This window comes from Rhinolophus hipposideros, assembly GCF_964194185.1.
Source record: "Rhinolophus hipposideros genome assembly, chromosome: 10".
Classification (NCBI taxonomy): Eukaryota; Metazoa; Chordata; class Mammalia; order Chiroptera; family Rhinolophidae; genus Rhinolophus; species Rhinolophus hipposideros.
The window spans coordinates 43,997,259-44,013,399 of record NC_138056.1 but is presented as its reverse complement, the minus strand read 5'-3'; the positions used below and the strand labels follow the sequence as shown (position 1 = coordinate 44,013,399).

Genomic DNA, 16,141 nt, shown 5'->3' with positions numbered 1-16,141 from the left:
ATTTTCTGGATTTCAGGAACAATTTCTTCTACAGGCATACTCAAACACTTCTGTTCTACTGTCTTCATTGCTGGATCCAAAGCTTCAGTCATGGCTTCTTTGAGAAACCCAATATCTTTTATCTTCTAGTGTTCAATTCTTATCAAATCTTTTTGTGGAAAGATCAAGTTACTTTCCAGGTGATCACAGAACAAATTCAACCACCCAGACACAGTGCTGCTTTTATCTTTAGCTATTTCTATGGATTCATGAATAGCTGAGAGGATGGGATTCTTGATGTCACCTAAACATATTTTTTAAAAAGTTTTCATTGTTTCACTGCCTTTGTATGAGCAACATCTTTCAATATGGTTTTGAATATAATTCCTAAAAAAGGATTCTGAATTATGAAGGTACTCCTAGTAATCATTGAAATTTCTTTTTCTGCCAGAGAGATAAGAATGTGTTTCTCCAGATTAGTTCTGTTTCCATTGTATGCAGGGAAGATAGATCGCATGACTCTAGCAATTTAAGGGGCCATTATTTCCCATACGGTGGTATAGACAGCAGGAGTGAGTTTGTGCCACAGAAAATCCACAAATGTTTTGATTGAGGTTGCTCCTTGACAAGAGATCTTAAAACTCATGAAAAAATCATCTTTCTTGCTTTCCAGATAGTTTACAGGATCATTTGCTCTTTTGAATGCCCCATGCATCTCCTTAAAATACTCTGCTGCTCTTCAGAATAAGCACAAAGATAAATCAATTTTATATTTACTTGTAAATGTGTATCTTTCCTCAGTGGGGGATGATTTCACCTCCTCTTCTATTATTTTTTAGGATTTCATGGAAATAACTTGGATTGTAATCATGTTGTTTGCCTTTCAGTATTTTTAATAGTTTCGGTAAATCATGAAATAATGTGCTCAGTGGTCTGCTCAAAGGACTCTTTATCATGTTCTTCTAATTGCCTGGTAATGACGAAATATTTCTTGCTCACCTTGACATGTTCATCATAATTGATTTGACATGGTTTTCCAGAATTTTTCTTCAGTAGGTTCACCATGTCTCTCTCTTTTTTAAAATATTTCAACAGATGTCTTCAGAATCCACATTAATGTTAGGCTCTGTGGCTGGAGGAAGAGTTGAGGACACAGCATAGACCCTCCCTTTCCCAAACTTGATTGAATTTCTTATATAACTTCCTCACTCAATTTCTTGTCCTTTATAGTTAAAGCCGATTTTTGGCATTTCTCCAATAATTCCTTTTCATAACATGACTTTTCATTATCTAGTCTTTCCTGACTCTTTTTATAATTAATAACTCTCTCAACCTTTCTTCGGCTTTCTAAAATAAGTGCCTCTTTAAGGATCGTTAGCTTATTTTCAAAATTTGCTTTCCACTGAATCAGTATTTCTCTCTTTGGATCTTCATTAAAATATTTTTCAAGTTCTTGCTTGATGGCTTCATATTTTTCTGCAACTGGAGCCTCAAGTGTGCTTGTTCTGAGTGTCTAGATTTTTCCATTGTGAATCTGGTTGATCAGCTGGTTCTGTAAGCCCAGCACATGGCTCCTCAGCTCCCACGTCCAGCTGTTATACACGGTTTCCAATTTGCTCATAGCCATGACTTCTCGGGTGTTCCTGAAACTGAAAATAAAGTTCTCATTCACCAAGGCTCTCCATAGATCTTGAACTCATGATTTTACATCTGATATCTTCATGATGCTCCCCCTGGATTCCTGTTTGGCAGTCATAAGAATTCTAGTTTTCAGTTCCTGGACGTTGTGGCTGTAGCGAGGATTGGGAGGGGCCATTGGGGGATTGCCATCTCAGAGGTGAGCAAAGTAGTAGACATGAGTATTGACATCAAATTTAATGACATCACTAAAGCGAGTAACATTTGAGCACTGTTCTGCTCAGCCGCTGTTGCTGCCATTTCATCTAGTCTCTGCTCTAAGTGCCTTCGTCCTTCCATAGTTTGGTCTTTAGCTGTAACTTCTCCCACATTCTGATGGACACAGAGGCAACTTGGGGAGATTTTTACTTGCTTCATCCTCAAAAAGGCTTGGACAACGATTTGGAGAATATCTTGCATTTCTGATGGATTTTCCCCAAAAATATTGATCAGAGTCAAGCTTCCAAGTCCAATGACAAAGGTTGCCAACTCATTGTCATGATTGTTCGATTTGTTGTTCTGTTCTGGGGCACAAAGCCCTTCTGTATGCACAACAAGCACAAAATCAAAACCAAGTTCCTCTGAAAATGTCTTCTCCACCTTCAGGAGTTGCATGTAGGCCCCCAGATACACGTCCCAGCTCTGAAAGTGAACTGCAGCCCAAAAAGTGCATTCAGCAGGGTGGACTTCCCTGAGCTCTGCAGGCCAAGGACAGAGAGAACAGCCATTTGTTTCCAAGTTTCTCAGAGAGCTTGTCAAAAAGACCTGTCACCCACTTTAGAGGCACATAGGAAGCCTCTAAATCCTCCCATCAGCTCAATGGGAACAACAGATATCATTAGATCTGCAACAATCGTGGAAGGGAGAGAAAAAGGATATCTCTTGTGGAAGAAGTTTCTTCCAGAGCTTCAAAGATCTGGCCAACTTCTCTGAGAAGTTGCTGAATTCCCAAGGTACAGTCACTAATCTGTATGGAAATAGATTCTATCCTATTTTGCCAATGTTTCCGGTTGTTGATATTTGGTGCCTTTTGCTTTTCTGTTTGTATCAGTAAATACACAGACTATTTCTCTTCATTCAGTTTTTCCAAGTGTCCTGCAGTCAGGTTGTCCAAAAACATACTCAGCCCTTGCAAAAAGTAGAGTGTGGTGTGAGTTTCTGAATGTGTTTGGAGAATTTCAAGGACAGAGCGCATTAAATCATTGAGAGAAAGGCTCTGGTCAACTGTTGGCATCGTATTCTCTCTTTTACTTTTTCAGTTTCTCATTTGTGTTGTTCAATGCTCTGATTCCCCTTTTCTCTGAGGTGATAGAGTTCTTTGTCCTTTTTACATCAAAGGTGCCACAGTTGTCCCTGAAAGGCGTAGTAAGTTTTCCTTCACCTGAGATATCTCCATTTCTTTCAGTAGGGCCATTAGGATCTTTGCCTTTTCTTTGGCTTCCTTGCAATCTCTCTGGTCTTCATCAATAAAGAATCCTTGCTTGCGAACAATCTGGGAACAGTCCTCTATGCTCAGAGCAGTGTCTGAGAGCTGTACCAAACGTCTGATTGCAGTAGCGAGCTCCTCTGTTAATTCTGCCTCATTTCTGTTCCTGATCCCAATGATCACTTTCTGGTTAGAATTATTAGCCATGTTTTTTTCTTTGTTATCAAGCAAGCAGATCAGAGGTCTTTGTGACTGACTCAGGTCACGGACAATTTTCCGGTTTTCTTTATTTTCATCTGAAGTTGACATGAGGTCAACAATGAGAGAAGAGACCTCCTGCAGGAAGGTGAGTTGCTTCTCCTGTTCCTTTGCATCTCCATGAAGATTGGTGAAGGTCAACCAGTTCTCAAATCTGTCGTCATCTTGCCCCCCAGGACAAAACCAGCATACTTCCACCACACCCCCTATCAAGAGACAGTCTTTGCTGCTCCCTTTGCAGTGTCAGTGAAAAAAGATATCATGTTTACATTTACTGAGGAGATGGTTCGTGATCTAAGATTTGGAAGCAGAGATGCCATTTCCAACTTTAATAAAGGACACAATGGGGGTAGAGACATGACACATCTACTTATTTTTGTAATTGTTCCCTTTGGTGATTTCCTGGGTTCATGCCTGCTCCTTCTAATTTGATGGAGTAGACCAGAGAGAGAATTCAATTTCAGAACGGCATGGATTAGGTATGAGAAAGGGGAGGGCAAACTGACAAATGGCAAGTTTGGTCAAAATATATTGTCTGGCAAAATCGTCTGCACAGTGAAGAATTTCCATCTGAATATCCATGGGATGAATATGGGGCCTACGATTAGTGGCTGAAGGATTAGCAGGAGCCTCAGTGTCTTCAGACAAGTCTTCATATGGACCAAAAGTCTCATTTCCTAATTCAAGTCACTTGGATAGGCTTCATTTTGTGTGTTTCCGTCATCTCTGAAGACCAGGTGTCGCAGCCCATAATCCAGCATCAGTAGCTTCTGCAGGAAATAGAAGTGAAGCTCCCGTTCAGAGCTGGGCTGGCTGTTGTACACAGAAGCCTTGTAGATCAGATGGAAGTTAGCTCTGCTAATCCTTTTTGGGTAGTGACCTTCTAGGCTTAAACGCTGGAATAATTCTCGGAGGGCTCCATCTTCTATGACTTCCCATTTGCTGTTTTCATTATCATGTGGTTCATGGGGCTGTTTCTTTTCATGGAAGATGCTTTGCAAATTTTTTCTAACCTTATCCATTTGCCGTGAAGAGATGATGGCTTCATAATTCCCATAATTCCCAATGAGCAACCTCAAGTCTTTCTCTAGGTTTTCCCCATCATGATATGCTTCACGTTTGGTGAGGACGTATACAATTTCTTAAGACAAAGATTGGCCCATGTGGCATCTTATTAAAGCCAAGCATTGTGTTTTCCCCTCTGGAGTCACAGCTGTGATTCCAACAGTAGCTGTATGATATGAGTACCAGGAATGCCTGAGCCGTGTAAGTGCTAATCGTTTTGAGCTCCTGGTATTTCCTTGGGCTGTTTGCATTTCATTCAGTAGGAAGTCTATCTCATCACAGCCCAGGAGATACTGAAAAGTATCGTTTACCACATGATATCCTGCACCAGCTGCAATGTTAAGAGCTGTGTGTCTGGCTGCTCTGTTTCTTGGAGGTAATTCAAGAAGCAGCCAAGAGACAAGCTCATCTCATAAGTGGCCTTTCTTTGAGCTTCTTCCACCGTTTCTGCAGACTCAGATTTGGCCTTCACTTCCCTGAGGTCAGTTAAGATTTTAATTCAGACATTGATTTGCTCTCGCTCTGACTCTGGCTGGAAGATCCACTGCGTGATGGAATGAACCGGAGGAAAGTTTGTCACTGTAGATTTGCAGATCCAAAAGGCTTTGTATCTGAGATTTAATAAATTTGGTTTTGTAAATGGAAGACTTTTTGCAAAAGTTAACAGTTTTTAATCAGAAAATTCTGCAGACCCTCATCTGTGAGGCATACGTTAACCCAAGCGTTTTCATTGTTTGACTCAATATTTGCATGAAATTTATCAGCCTTTTAAGCTGCTTTTCTGGATCAGATACCTCCCAGGATTTCACTTCCTCTAGGAAAACCCTAGCCTCCTTCCCAACACTCAATAATTCTTCTCCATCTTGGATCTGGGCAGCGAGGTCGGTTAGTGTACTGTAGCTATTTGTCAGCAAGTTAGGTACCTGAAGAGGGTCTTTAAAATCCCTTTTGTGACTGGAGAGGGTGATGTCTCAAATGGGCACGAGCTGAAGTCCCAGGTCAATGACACACTAGGTTTGATTACTGGCAACTAGGCCAGCTTTCCACTGGGACAAGTTGTTTGCTTCTGGTGGGCCACCTGTGTGGGCCACAGATAGTTGGACTTTGATTTGAAGATTTTGGCAGGTTGTGATTTGGGAGGATGTGTTTTAATGAGAGTCTGACACATTCACACCTGCAGCGACTTTCACTCCAAAGCCAGTGTAGCTGCTCCTTATATAACTATTCACAGATTCTACTGTGTGTGTATGTGTGTGTGTGTGTGTGTGTGTGTGTGTGTGTGAGACATCTTTGTGGGTGTTGTGAACATGGACTGCCTTTTTAGTTGCCATGATGAGTTGCAACTTAAGAAACTGGGCTTTTGCCCTTCCTATTACATAGAATCAATTGCATGGATAGCAATATGATGAGGATTGCCATTTGAAAATATGCATGAGTTTGATAGTTTGATGTTTATTTTTATTTATTTATTATTTGTTTTTAAATTTTATTAGGAAACAGCCATGGTCATTGGTTATATATTGGTTTCATGCTACACTGGCATAGTTGACTCTTTAAGGAGGGTGCATCTCCCAGTGACCCATGCGGGGATCGAACCAGCAACCTTGGTGTTATCAGCACCATGCTCTATCCAACTGAGCTAACCAGTCATCCCACCCCCTGATGTTTATTTTAATAACAGAGTGGTACTCTGTTATCACTCCTCAGTTAGTTTCTGTGAAACCTGTGTTGAATGGTTTTCTTCCTGTCTCTCTGTCACTCCTTCTTAGGCCCTCTCATGATATTTATTTACTTTATTCTCCTTTAAAATGTACTTCTAGATGTCAGCATCATGGTGGGAGATCTTCCTCCTTTTTATCCCCCTTTAAAACAACTAATTATACACACATCCACAAACAAAAGTGCCTCTGTGGCAATTGTGGAATCTAGCACCATGTGCCAAGGGATGTTAAAGGAGTCTCACCCACCCATCTAGTAATAGGTAGAAGAGCTCAGTATGGGCTGTGGAAGCAGCAGAGCCAGAAAACCAGCCCCAACCGTCTTGCAGTAGTTGGAACAAAAAACTGTAGAGTGCTGACCTGGGCAGATATCCACAGATGCAAGAAAATTTTCAGCAGTCCAGTCTTCCCAAGAGGTGATTCTACCGTGAGTTTGGTGACATTACATAGGCTAAACTTTCTTGTGGTGGTGATCTTTCCAGTGGGGAAAAAGGAGAGTGGTGAGTGAGTACCTGGCTACCCCAGTTCTGTGGGACATGGAGAGAAACACATTGCTTTCCAGCAGCTCCTAGTGTATTGTGGCAGGTCCTCCATGACTTGGGGTAATGAAGAGACAGGAAAGAGGCACATAAGAATATTAAAGGGCATGAAAGGAACAAGGTTTCTCCTGATCTTGTTCAGGACTGTAGCAGGAAGGCCTCCTGTGTCCCTCTGAGAGAACCTCACCTGAAAATCTCCCCACTGGGTCTGCAGGCACCCCTAACACCCCGAGTGCTAAACCCATAGCTCTACCCACCCTGTGGCTGGCCCGTTGTGTATGCTCCTGAGTTCAGCAATGAGAGCTATTATAGTGAATGTAATTTTACCAGAAAAACACACTAGGATCTGTGTGTAGGTGTAAAACCACACACTTGAGCTATAGTGCCACCTTCTGGAAAACAAAAGAGAAGTTTCCAGTAGCCAGACTAGTGAGTTGTAAGATCTAGAGAAGATATAAAAGCTTAAGAACTCTACCACAAGAGAGTGCAAGAAGTAGAGCAGGTGTACCCATACAAAGGCAGATGAAACCCAGATATAATAGCACCAATAAATAGAATAACCAATCTGAAGGCAACTAGTAAACATTTAAGGATGTATCTGCTACCTCAAATGCAAAAGCAACAATGCAAGACTACAAGGCCTTGAAAAATCAATGAAATATGTCATTGCCAAAAGATAACAATTCTGCCATAACCCAGCTTAAAGACATGGACTTATGTGACCTGACTGACAATGAATTCAAAATATCTATTTTTAAGAAATTCAACATGCAACAGGAAAACTCAGAAAGAGAATTTAACAAAACCAGGCAAAAATATGTGAACAAAATAAGATATTTACTAAAGAAATAGATTTCATGTTGCAATTGAAAATTTTAATGAATGAAATGGAAAATGCATTATAGAGCATCTTTATTAGAGTAGAGCAAACGGAAGATAGAGTAATAAAGAGTAAGGAGAAATAAAGACTTGCCCAGACGAACAAAAGGTGAGGGAGTTCATCACCACTAGACCTGCCTTGCAAGAAGTACTGAAAGGAGTTCTTTAAGCTGAAATGAAAAGATGCTAATCACCGACATGAAAACATTTGAAACTGTACAACACACTGGTAAAGATAAATATTTAGGAAGCTAATTCTGTGAATGGGTGGTATGTTAACCACTTAACTATACTAGAAATGTTAAAGGAAAAGAATACGAAAAATAACTATAGTTACTATAATAGTTAATAAATACATGATATATAAAGTGGTATATTATGACATTAATAATACAAAGGGTGGGGAAAAAAGGGTGGAGCTTTTGTAGATGATCAAAGTTAAGTTGGTTTTAGTTTATAAACTATTTAATCTATGAGGTTTTTTATGTTAGCCTCATGATAACCACAAAGCAAAATACTGTGAACAATTGTGAACAATTGTCCCATATGCTAACAAATGGGACAACCTGGAAGAAATGGATACATTCCTTGAAATATATAGTCTCCCAAGACTGAATCAGGAAGAAACAGAAAATGTGAACAAACTGATCACCACTAAGGAAATTCAACCATAAATCAAGAAATTTCTAACAAACAAAAGTCCTGGACTGGATGGCTTCATAGGTGAATTTTACCAAACTTTCAAAGAATAATTAATATCTATTCTTCTCAAAGTATTCCAGAAAATTGAAGAGGAGGGAAGGTTCCCAAAGTCATTTTACAAGGCCAGCATATTACCTGGATACCTAAAACACATAACGACATTACAAAAAAAGAAAATTATAGGCCAATATCCCTGATGATCCTCAACAGAATATTACCAAACTGATTTCAGCAATATATTGAAAAGATCATACACCAGGGTAAAGTGGAATTTATTCTTGGGATGCAAGGTTGGTTCAAAATCAGCAGATCAATTCACGTGCTGCAGCACATAGACAAAATAAACAAAATGAAGGATAAAAATCATATGATGATATCAATAGATGCAGAAAAAGGATTTGACAAAATCCAACATTTATTCATGATAGAAACGCTGAACAAAGTGGGATAGAAGGAACATACCTCAACATAATAAAAGCCATATACAACAAACAATAGCTAACATCATACTTAACAAGGAAAAGATAAAAGTGTTCTTAAGATCAAGAACAAGACAAAGACGTTTGCTTTCATCACTTTTATTCAACATAGTATTGAAAGTCCTAGTCACAGAAATCAGTCAAGGAAAAAAAGTGCAGATGAATAGGAAAGGAGAGGTAAAACTGTCATTATTTACAGATGATGTTTTATGGTGATGGAAGGAGAACTGACACTGGGTGGTGAACACACAATGTGATTATAGATGATGTATTACAGAATTCTACACCTGAAATCTATGTAATTTTACTAACCATTGTCACTCCAATAAACTTTAATTAAAAAAAATAAAGACGATGTGACACTATATATAAAGAACCCTCTCGATTCCACCAAAAAACCATTAGAACTTATAAATGAATTCAGTAAAGTAGCATGATATGAAATTAATATTCAGAAATCATTTGCATTTTTATACACTAATAATGAACTATCCATGAGAGAAATTAGTAAAATCTCCTTTACAAAAGCATCAAAAAGAATAAAATACCAAGGAGGTGAATGAACTGTACTCAGAAAACTGTAATACATTGAAAAAAAATTGAAGATACAAATAAATAGGAGGCTATACTGTGCTCATGGAGAGAAAGAAGCAACGTCATTAAAATGCCCATACTATCCTAAACAATCTGTAGATTCATTTTAATCTGTATCAAAATACCAATGACATTTTTCATAGAACTAGAAAAAAATAATCCTAAAATTTATATGGAACCACAAAAGACCCTGAATCGCTGAAGCTATATAGAGAAAGAAGAACAGAGTTGTAGGTATCATGCTACCTGATATCAAACTATATTATGAGGCTAATCAAAATAGCGTGTTACAGACATAAAAACAAACTCATTTCTATGGGACAGATAGCCCAGAAATGAACCCATGCGTATATGGTCAACTAATGTTTTACAAAAAAGGCAAGAATATACAGCGGGGTAAAAACAATCTTTGCAATAAATTGTCCTATAAAAATGGACAGATACATGTAAAAAAGTGAAACTAGACCACTTTTTAACACCATATACAAAATAAACTCAAAATGAATTAAAGACTGGAATGCAAGACCTGAAATCATAAAACCCCTGGAAGAAAACAGTATGCTCTTTGAACATTTTGTAAGATGTATAAATCTCTAGTCAATATTTGTACACCTGAAACTAGTATAATATTGTATGTCAAGTGGAAATGAAAAATAAAATTTAAAAAGTTTATAAGACTTCACCTTAATAGAGTGAAAGATAAAAATCACACGATCATCACAATAGAGGCCAAAAAATCACGTGACAAACTACAACATTCTTTCATGATAAAAACCCTAAACAAACTGGGTGTAGAAGGAATACACCTCAGCATAATGAAGGCCATATCTAACAAACTTAGAGATCATTTATTGAAATGGTGAAAAATTGAAAGCTTTTCCTCTAAGGTCAGGAATAAGATGGTACTGCCCACCCTAACCACTCTTATTCAACATAATACTGGAAGCTTTAGCTATAGCAATTAGGCAAGAAAAAATAAAAGACATCTAAATGGGATGGAAAGAGTAAAATTATTATTGCAGGCAATATAATTTTATATATAAATAATCCTAAAGACTAACCAACAAAACTGTTGGAACCAATCAATAAATTCAGTAAAGGTGCTGGCCATAAAATCAGCATACAGAAATTGATTGTGTTTTCATACATTAACAATGAAACATCTGAAAAAAGTAAAACTATTCCATTCACAATAGCATGAAAAACAATACTTACGAATAAATTAAACCAAGAAATGAAAGATCTGTACAATAAAAATGATAAGACGTTGATGAAAGAAATTGAAGAAGACATAAACAAATGGAAAGACATCCATGTTCATAGATGAGAAGAATTAATATTGTTAAAATGTCCATACCACCCAAATCCATCTATGGATTCAATACAATCCTTATAATTTTAATGATTTTTTTCACAGAAATAGAAAAAACAGAATAATTTGTGTGGAACCATAAAAGATTCCAAATAGCCAAAGCAATTCTGAGAAAGAACAAAGCCAGAGGCATCACAATTCCTAATTTGAAACTCTACTACAAAGCTATAGGAATTAAAACAATATGGTATGGGTAAAAAAAAATAGACACACAGACCAAGGAAACAGAAGAGAGAACCAAGGAATAAATTTCTGTATATATGTTCAACTAATATTTGACATAGGAGCCAAGAACACTCAATGGGGAAAGGATAGTCTCTTCAATAAATAATGTTGGGAAAACTGGATAACCACATACAGAAAAATGAAATTGTGCCTTTATCTCACACCACTCACAAAAATTAAATTGTTGAAAGCCTTAAACATAAGACCTGATGCTATAAAACTAGAAGTAAACACAGGAAAGGAACTCTTTGACATTGTTCATTACAATGATTTTAAATAGACATGTTTCCAAAGAAGGCATCCAAATGCCCAACAGGTACATGAAAAGATGCTCAACATCAGTAATTAGAATGGGAATGCAGATGAAACCATAATGAGATGTCACCTCACAGCTGTTAGAATGACTATTATCAAGGAGACAAGAGATAACAAGTGCTGACAAAGATGTCGAGAAAAGGGAACTGTTGTGTACTGTTGGTGGGAATATAAATTGATTGGGCCACTATGGAAAAGAGCATGAAGGTTCCTCCAAAAATTCAAAATAGACCTACCATATGACCCAGCAATTCCACTACTGGGTATACATCTAAAGAAAGTGAAAATGGGATATCGAAGAGAGGTATGCACTCCCTTGTTTATTGCAGCATTTTCCACAATAGCCAAGATTACACACACACACACACACACACACACACAGAGGAATATTACTCAGCCATGGATAAGAGGGAAATCCTGCCATTTGTGACAACAGAGATGGCCCTTCAGAGCATTATGCTAAGTGAGATAAGTCAGACAGAGAAAGACAAATACTGTATGATACCACATATATGTATAATCTGAAAAAGCCAAACTTGTAAAATGAGAGCATAGAATAATGATTAGCAGGGGTTGGCAGGTGGGGTAATTTGGTAGATGTTTTTTAAAGGTACAAACTTGTAACCAGTAGATAAGTATGTCCTGGACATCTAATGCTTAGCATGGTAATTATAAAAAAATACTGTATTATAAACTTTAATGGTGCTAAGAGACTTGATCTTAATTGTTCCCACCACAAAAAGAAAAACTTATGTGACATGATAGAGGTGTTAGCTGACTTTGTGGTGGTAATAATGTTGCAATATGTAAATGTATCAGATCAACATGTTGTAGATACTTAAACTACACAATGTTATATATTATAACTCATTAAAAATAAATAAATACAATGCACTTTTAAACTGGTTTATGCCTGTCCCTCCCTTCTTATTCTTCACCTGCCCTGGTTAACATCATCTTTATGTTGTGGTAACTGTGAATGTGTTATGAACTGTGTATGTATTATGAACAATTGTCTGTATACTGATGTCATGCTAACCTGTGTATATAAAACCAAAAATACTCTTGGATTCAATGTTTTATCATTGTCATGCTTCCTCCCAACCCCCCACTGCGTTCAGGACACGTCCTTTGCCAGCAGATATGAGATTTCATGTATCTCAACTTCACAGTATTCAGGTCTTCCCTCTTCCTGTAATTCCTATCCTACTGCATGGTACTACCATACTTCCAACCAGTGGGCATCCTACTCATCTTTCTTCTCCCTATAAATATAGTTTAAACTATAAATATAGTTTACCATGTCTTTTTAATTTACCCATTTAAATCTCTCTTCAATCTCACTTCTTTTTCATCCCTCACAAGCTCTCCCTTGCATTCAAGTTGGAATGCATGGCCAAATTGATTTAAAGTGCCCCCAGGTTCTTGCAGTATTTGGGAGGAGGGTCAAAGATTCAGTTCATTTTGATATGTTTTGTTAAGTCAAGCGTACATGTTACAATGTCTAGTATAATATGCAAAGAGAAGAGTCAAAGAAGGTACAACTGCCAAACTAACAGAGGAAAAATGAAATAATAACAATGCTTGATTATACAACTTATCAAAATTTGTGGAATACAGTGAAAGCAGTGCTTGGAGGGAAATTTATAACATTGAATGAATATATTAGAAAAGACTAAAGATATGAAATCAAAAAGCTAATCTTCCACTATGGGAAATGAAGAGAAAATTAAATCCAAATAAGCAGGAGAAAAGAAATAATGAAAATTGAAGCAGAAATCAATGAAATTGAAAATAGAAAATCAATCGAGATTGTCAATGAAGCCAAAAACTGGTTCTTTGAAAATACCAACAAAACTGATAAGCTAGGCTAAGAAAAAGGAGAGACGACACAAATTACTAATAGCAGAAATAAAATATGGGTTATGAATTTTGATCCTTTAGACATTAAGAGGATATGAAAGGAGGTCTATAAAGAACTGTATGCTCACAACTTTGATGAAATAGATCAATTTCGTAAAAGACAGCTTACCAAGTATGCAAAGCTGGTTCAACATTCAAAAAGCAAAGCATTACATTACAACAGACTAAGAAGAAATATCCTGATTATATCAATAGATGGAGAAAAACCATTTGACAGAATTCAACACCGATTCATTATGAAAACTCTCAGCACAAAATAGGAATAGAGGGATAATTCCTCATCTTGATAAAGAACATTTACAAAGCCCTACACCTACCATCATACTTAATGGTGGGAAACTATAAGCTTTCCTTCTGAAATCAGAAACAGGCTAGGATCTGCCCTCTCACCACTCCTACTCAATATCCTGCTGGAAATCTGAGCTAGTGGATAAAGAAAAGAAAAGGAAACAAAATATATAGAGAGTGGGAAGGAAGAAATAAAACTGTCTTTCTTTATAGATGACATGATTGTCTATGTAGAAAACCCCAAAGAATCAACAACAAAAAATTCATGGAAATAACAAGTAAATATAGCAAGTTTGCAGGATATAAAGGTACAGCGAGTTTGCAGGGTATAAGGGTTAACATAGGAAAATAAAAACACAAACAAACACTGTTTTTCTTTATACTAGCAATAAGCACTTGTAATTTGATATTAAAAACACAATACCATTTACATTAGCACCAAAAGAGAAATACTTAGATATAAACTTAACAAAATAAGGGGTGTAGCCCATCAAAACATGTAGGTATGGCTGTCATCTGATATTACATATAACCTTCAATATATCCTTTATCACTCCTAATTCAGTATTTAGTTGCTAGAAGGGACTTGGGTTTTAGGTGGCTCAGAAATTGGAGCTGGGCTATTCAGGACATGGAATTCATTTGGTGCCTCTCTCTCTCTCATGGTGGTACAGGCAAATTTACTGAGATTATTTTTGGTTAAGATTGGTCTAGGAACCAAAGTACCAGGAAACTGGCAAGTGTAGCTGGAACACAAAGGAGACAAAAGCTACTTTAATAGGATAAGGTCTGAGAACCAGAGAATCCTATAGGACTGGGAGTGGAAACTGAAGAAAAACAGAAGCTCCCAAGATAGAGGGACTCTATCCAATCTCCCTGAGACCATGAAGATTGAAAGGGAAATGGCATACCAGCCACTGAAGGGAGCATAAATACATGATTTTGGATTACCATATATCAAATTATGATAAACATTGGGAAGATTACATTGGGAGTGAAAGAAATGATCAAGACAGAAGGGCCTGAATTAAGGCTATGCCTTTTTTTCCCTTTGAACTTTAACTTGAAACTACATACCACAGCTGCAGACAGAGATGGTCCTGTAGGTTAACTTTCATAGGTCTCTTCCCATCTCCTGGTACTCCTGCCATGACTCAATAAGAAATATTAGCCATGAGAATTGCTACAACATAGAGAATAAATTTTCATTTTGCCATAGACTGAAAATTAAGGGAGATGTTGTGTCTCTTTTTTGCTAATGTTTTAACAAGCTGTTTTTTTTCTTATTGTCTCAAAATGAGGAGACTCTTTCCTCTAGATGTAGAAGGTTTTGACCCGAGGAAGGCCTCTTCTGCTTTTGCATTCCCACAGCTATTTACAACCCAATAGGTTAGGAAGGAACCAAAAGGTTAGGACAAGCTGTACCTGCTTTTTCCTTTTAAGACTTAGGACTAAGCCTATTGAGCTAGAGTTCTCAGAGCTGTCACTTTAAGGGCAGAGACAAAGCCATGTAGGAAGGAGAGTAGACTTCAATGATAATTGCCTCCGCTAGACATTGTGGTTCATATTTGGACCAATATTATTCTGGCACTGGGAACTGGGGAGTCAATGTGGGTCCCATTATATTATTAGGTTCTTCTCACTCTGCACTCTGCACGAATAAGCTCTGCAGGGCACTGTGTAAAAGTGTGATGGGTCAGAAGACATTCTTCAAAACCTCTGAAGGGAGCTGGCAGACCTTTGATATGTTCCCAAGGAACAAGATGATCCAATAATGATTTGGGAGCATCACCTTGTACCATAATGGAGACCACTTTAGATCAAGCAAAATGGAACAAGTAAGATTTTACACTGACTAGAGTAAGTATAATATTGGCAATTCATTCACATATTTAGTGCTTGCTAAAGACAGAGTCCCTCGTAGTTATGGAGTTTACTAAGGTGATCTCTGCTGAAGATTAAAACAAGCCTTTACTAGGTGTAGGTGGTTCCAGAAGACACTCGTATTTTCCTTCATGAGGAAGTTACCTTTACAGTTATGGAATGTACCAGGGTCCCATCTTCTCTGGCTAGTTGGAGAGTCTGGGAAGAAATCCTTTGCAGCCACTTAAAAAGTCAACTTTGTCAGTTCCAGTAAAAACCTACTAATACAGAATTACATCCTTGTTCAATACCTAGTTTCTCTTTTCACTGACTTATTCTCTAAAAAAATACATATAAAGTAGTGTGTATATTGAAGAGCTGTTACATCAGGCACTTGTTCTGATAGTTTTCAAAGGCCACAAGCCATTCTTCATAGCTTTGTGTGCCTCAGAGCAGGTGTTGGGGTTGTGTAAATGAGGAAGAAGTAGAGACACGGGTGGTAGTAGGAAGTAGTAGAAGCCACAAATGTCCCTTAGTTCTTGTGAACTTTATTGTTCTTGCCTGATGAAGAGGACTTTATCCTGGAGGTACGTTACTTGCCCATACTTTGGGATGCTGGGAAGATTTAGACAATGTTTTTCTGCTCCTGGTCTATCATACAGTTTTGCTCTATTTGAATGCCGAGTTATGGAGATAGATTAAAAGCAGCAGGCACCTATTCAAGAAACGCAACATTGCAGCCAATTAATGGAGGTGTTAAGTACTGTAATGTCCTCACTCCTCTGTCTGATTGAACTAGACTTGGTTTTAAGCCAATTTGGAGTTCAAATATGAGTTAA

At 37.6% G+C, this 16,141-nt stretch overlaps 1 protein-coding gene and 1 pseudogene across 2 annotated transcripts in view; both read right to left on the bottom strand.

Annotated features, from left to right (window-relative positions):
• Positions 1-1,171: 1,171 nt before the first annotated feature.
• Positions 1,172-13,575, bottom strand: LOC308503396 (interferon-induced very large GTPase 1-like; annotated as a pseudogene). Its single transcript has one exon. The product of its transcript is annotated as an interferon-induced very large GTPase 1-like (transcript).
• LOC308503395 (interferon-induced very large GTPase 1-like) overlaps positions 4,900-16,141 on the bottom strand; it is a gene marked incomplete at both ends in the record, with an annotated part of 24,479 nt that continues 13,237 nt past the window's right edge. The window contains 6 exon segments of the mRNA XM_081062701.1: positions 4,900-5,076; positions 5,078-5,130; positions 5,133-5,376; positions 5,380-5,415; positions 5,419-5,553; positions 5,557-5,626. Coding sequence (XP_080918827.1) covers positions 4,900-5,076; positions 5,078-5,130; positions 5,133-5,376; positions 5,380-5,415; positions 5,419-5,553; positions 5,557-5,626 — 715 coding nt within the window.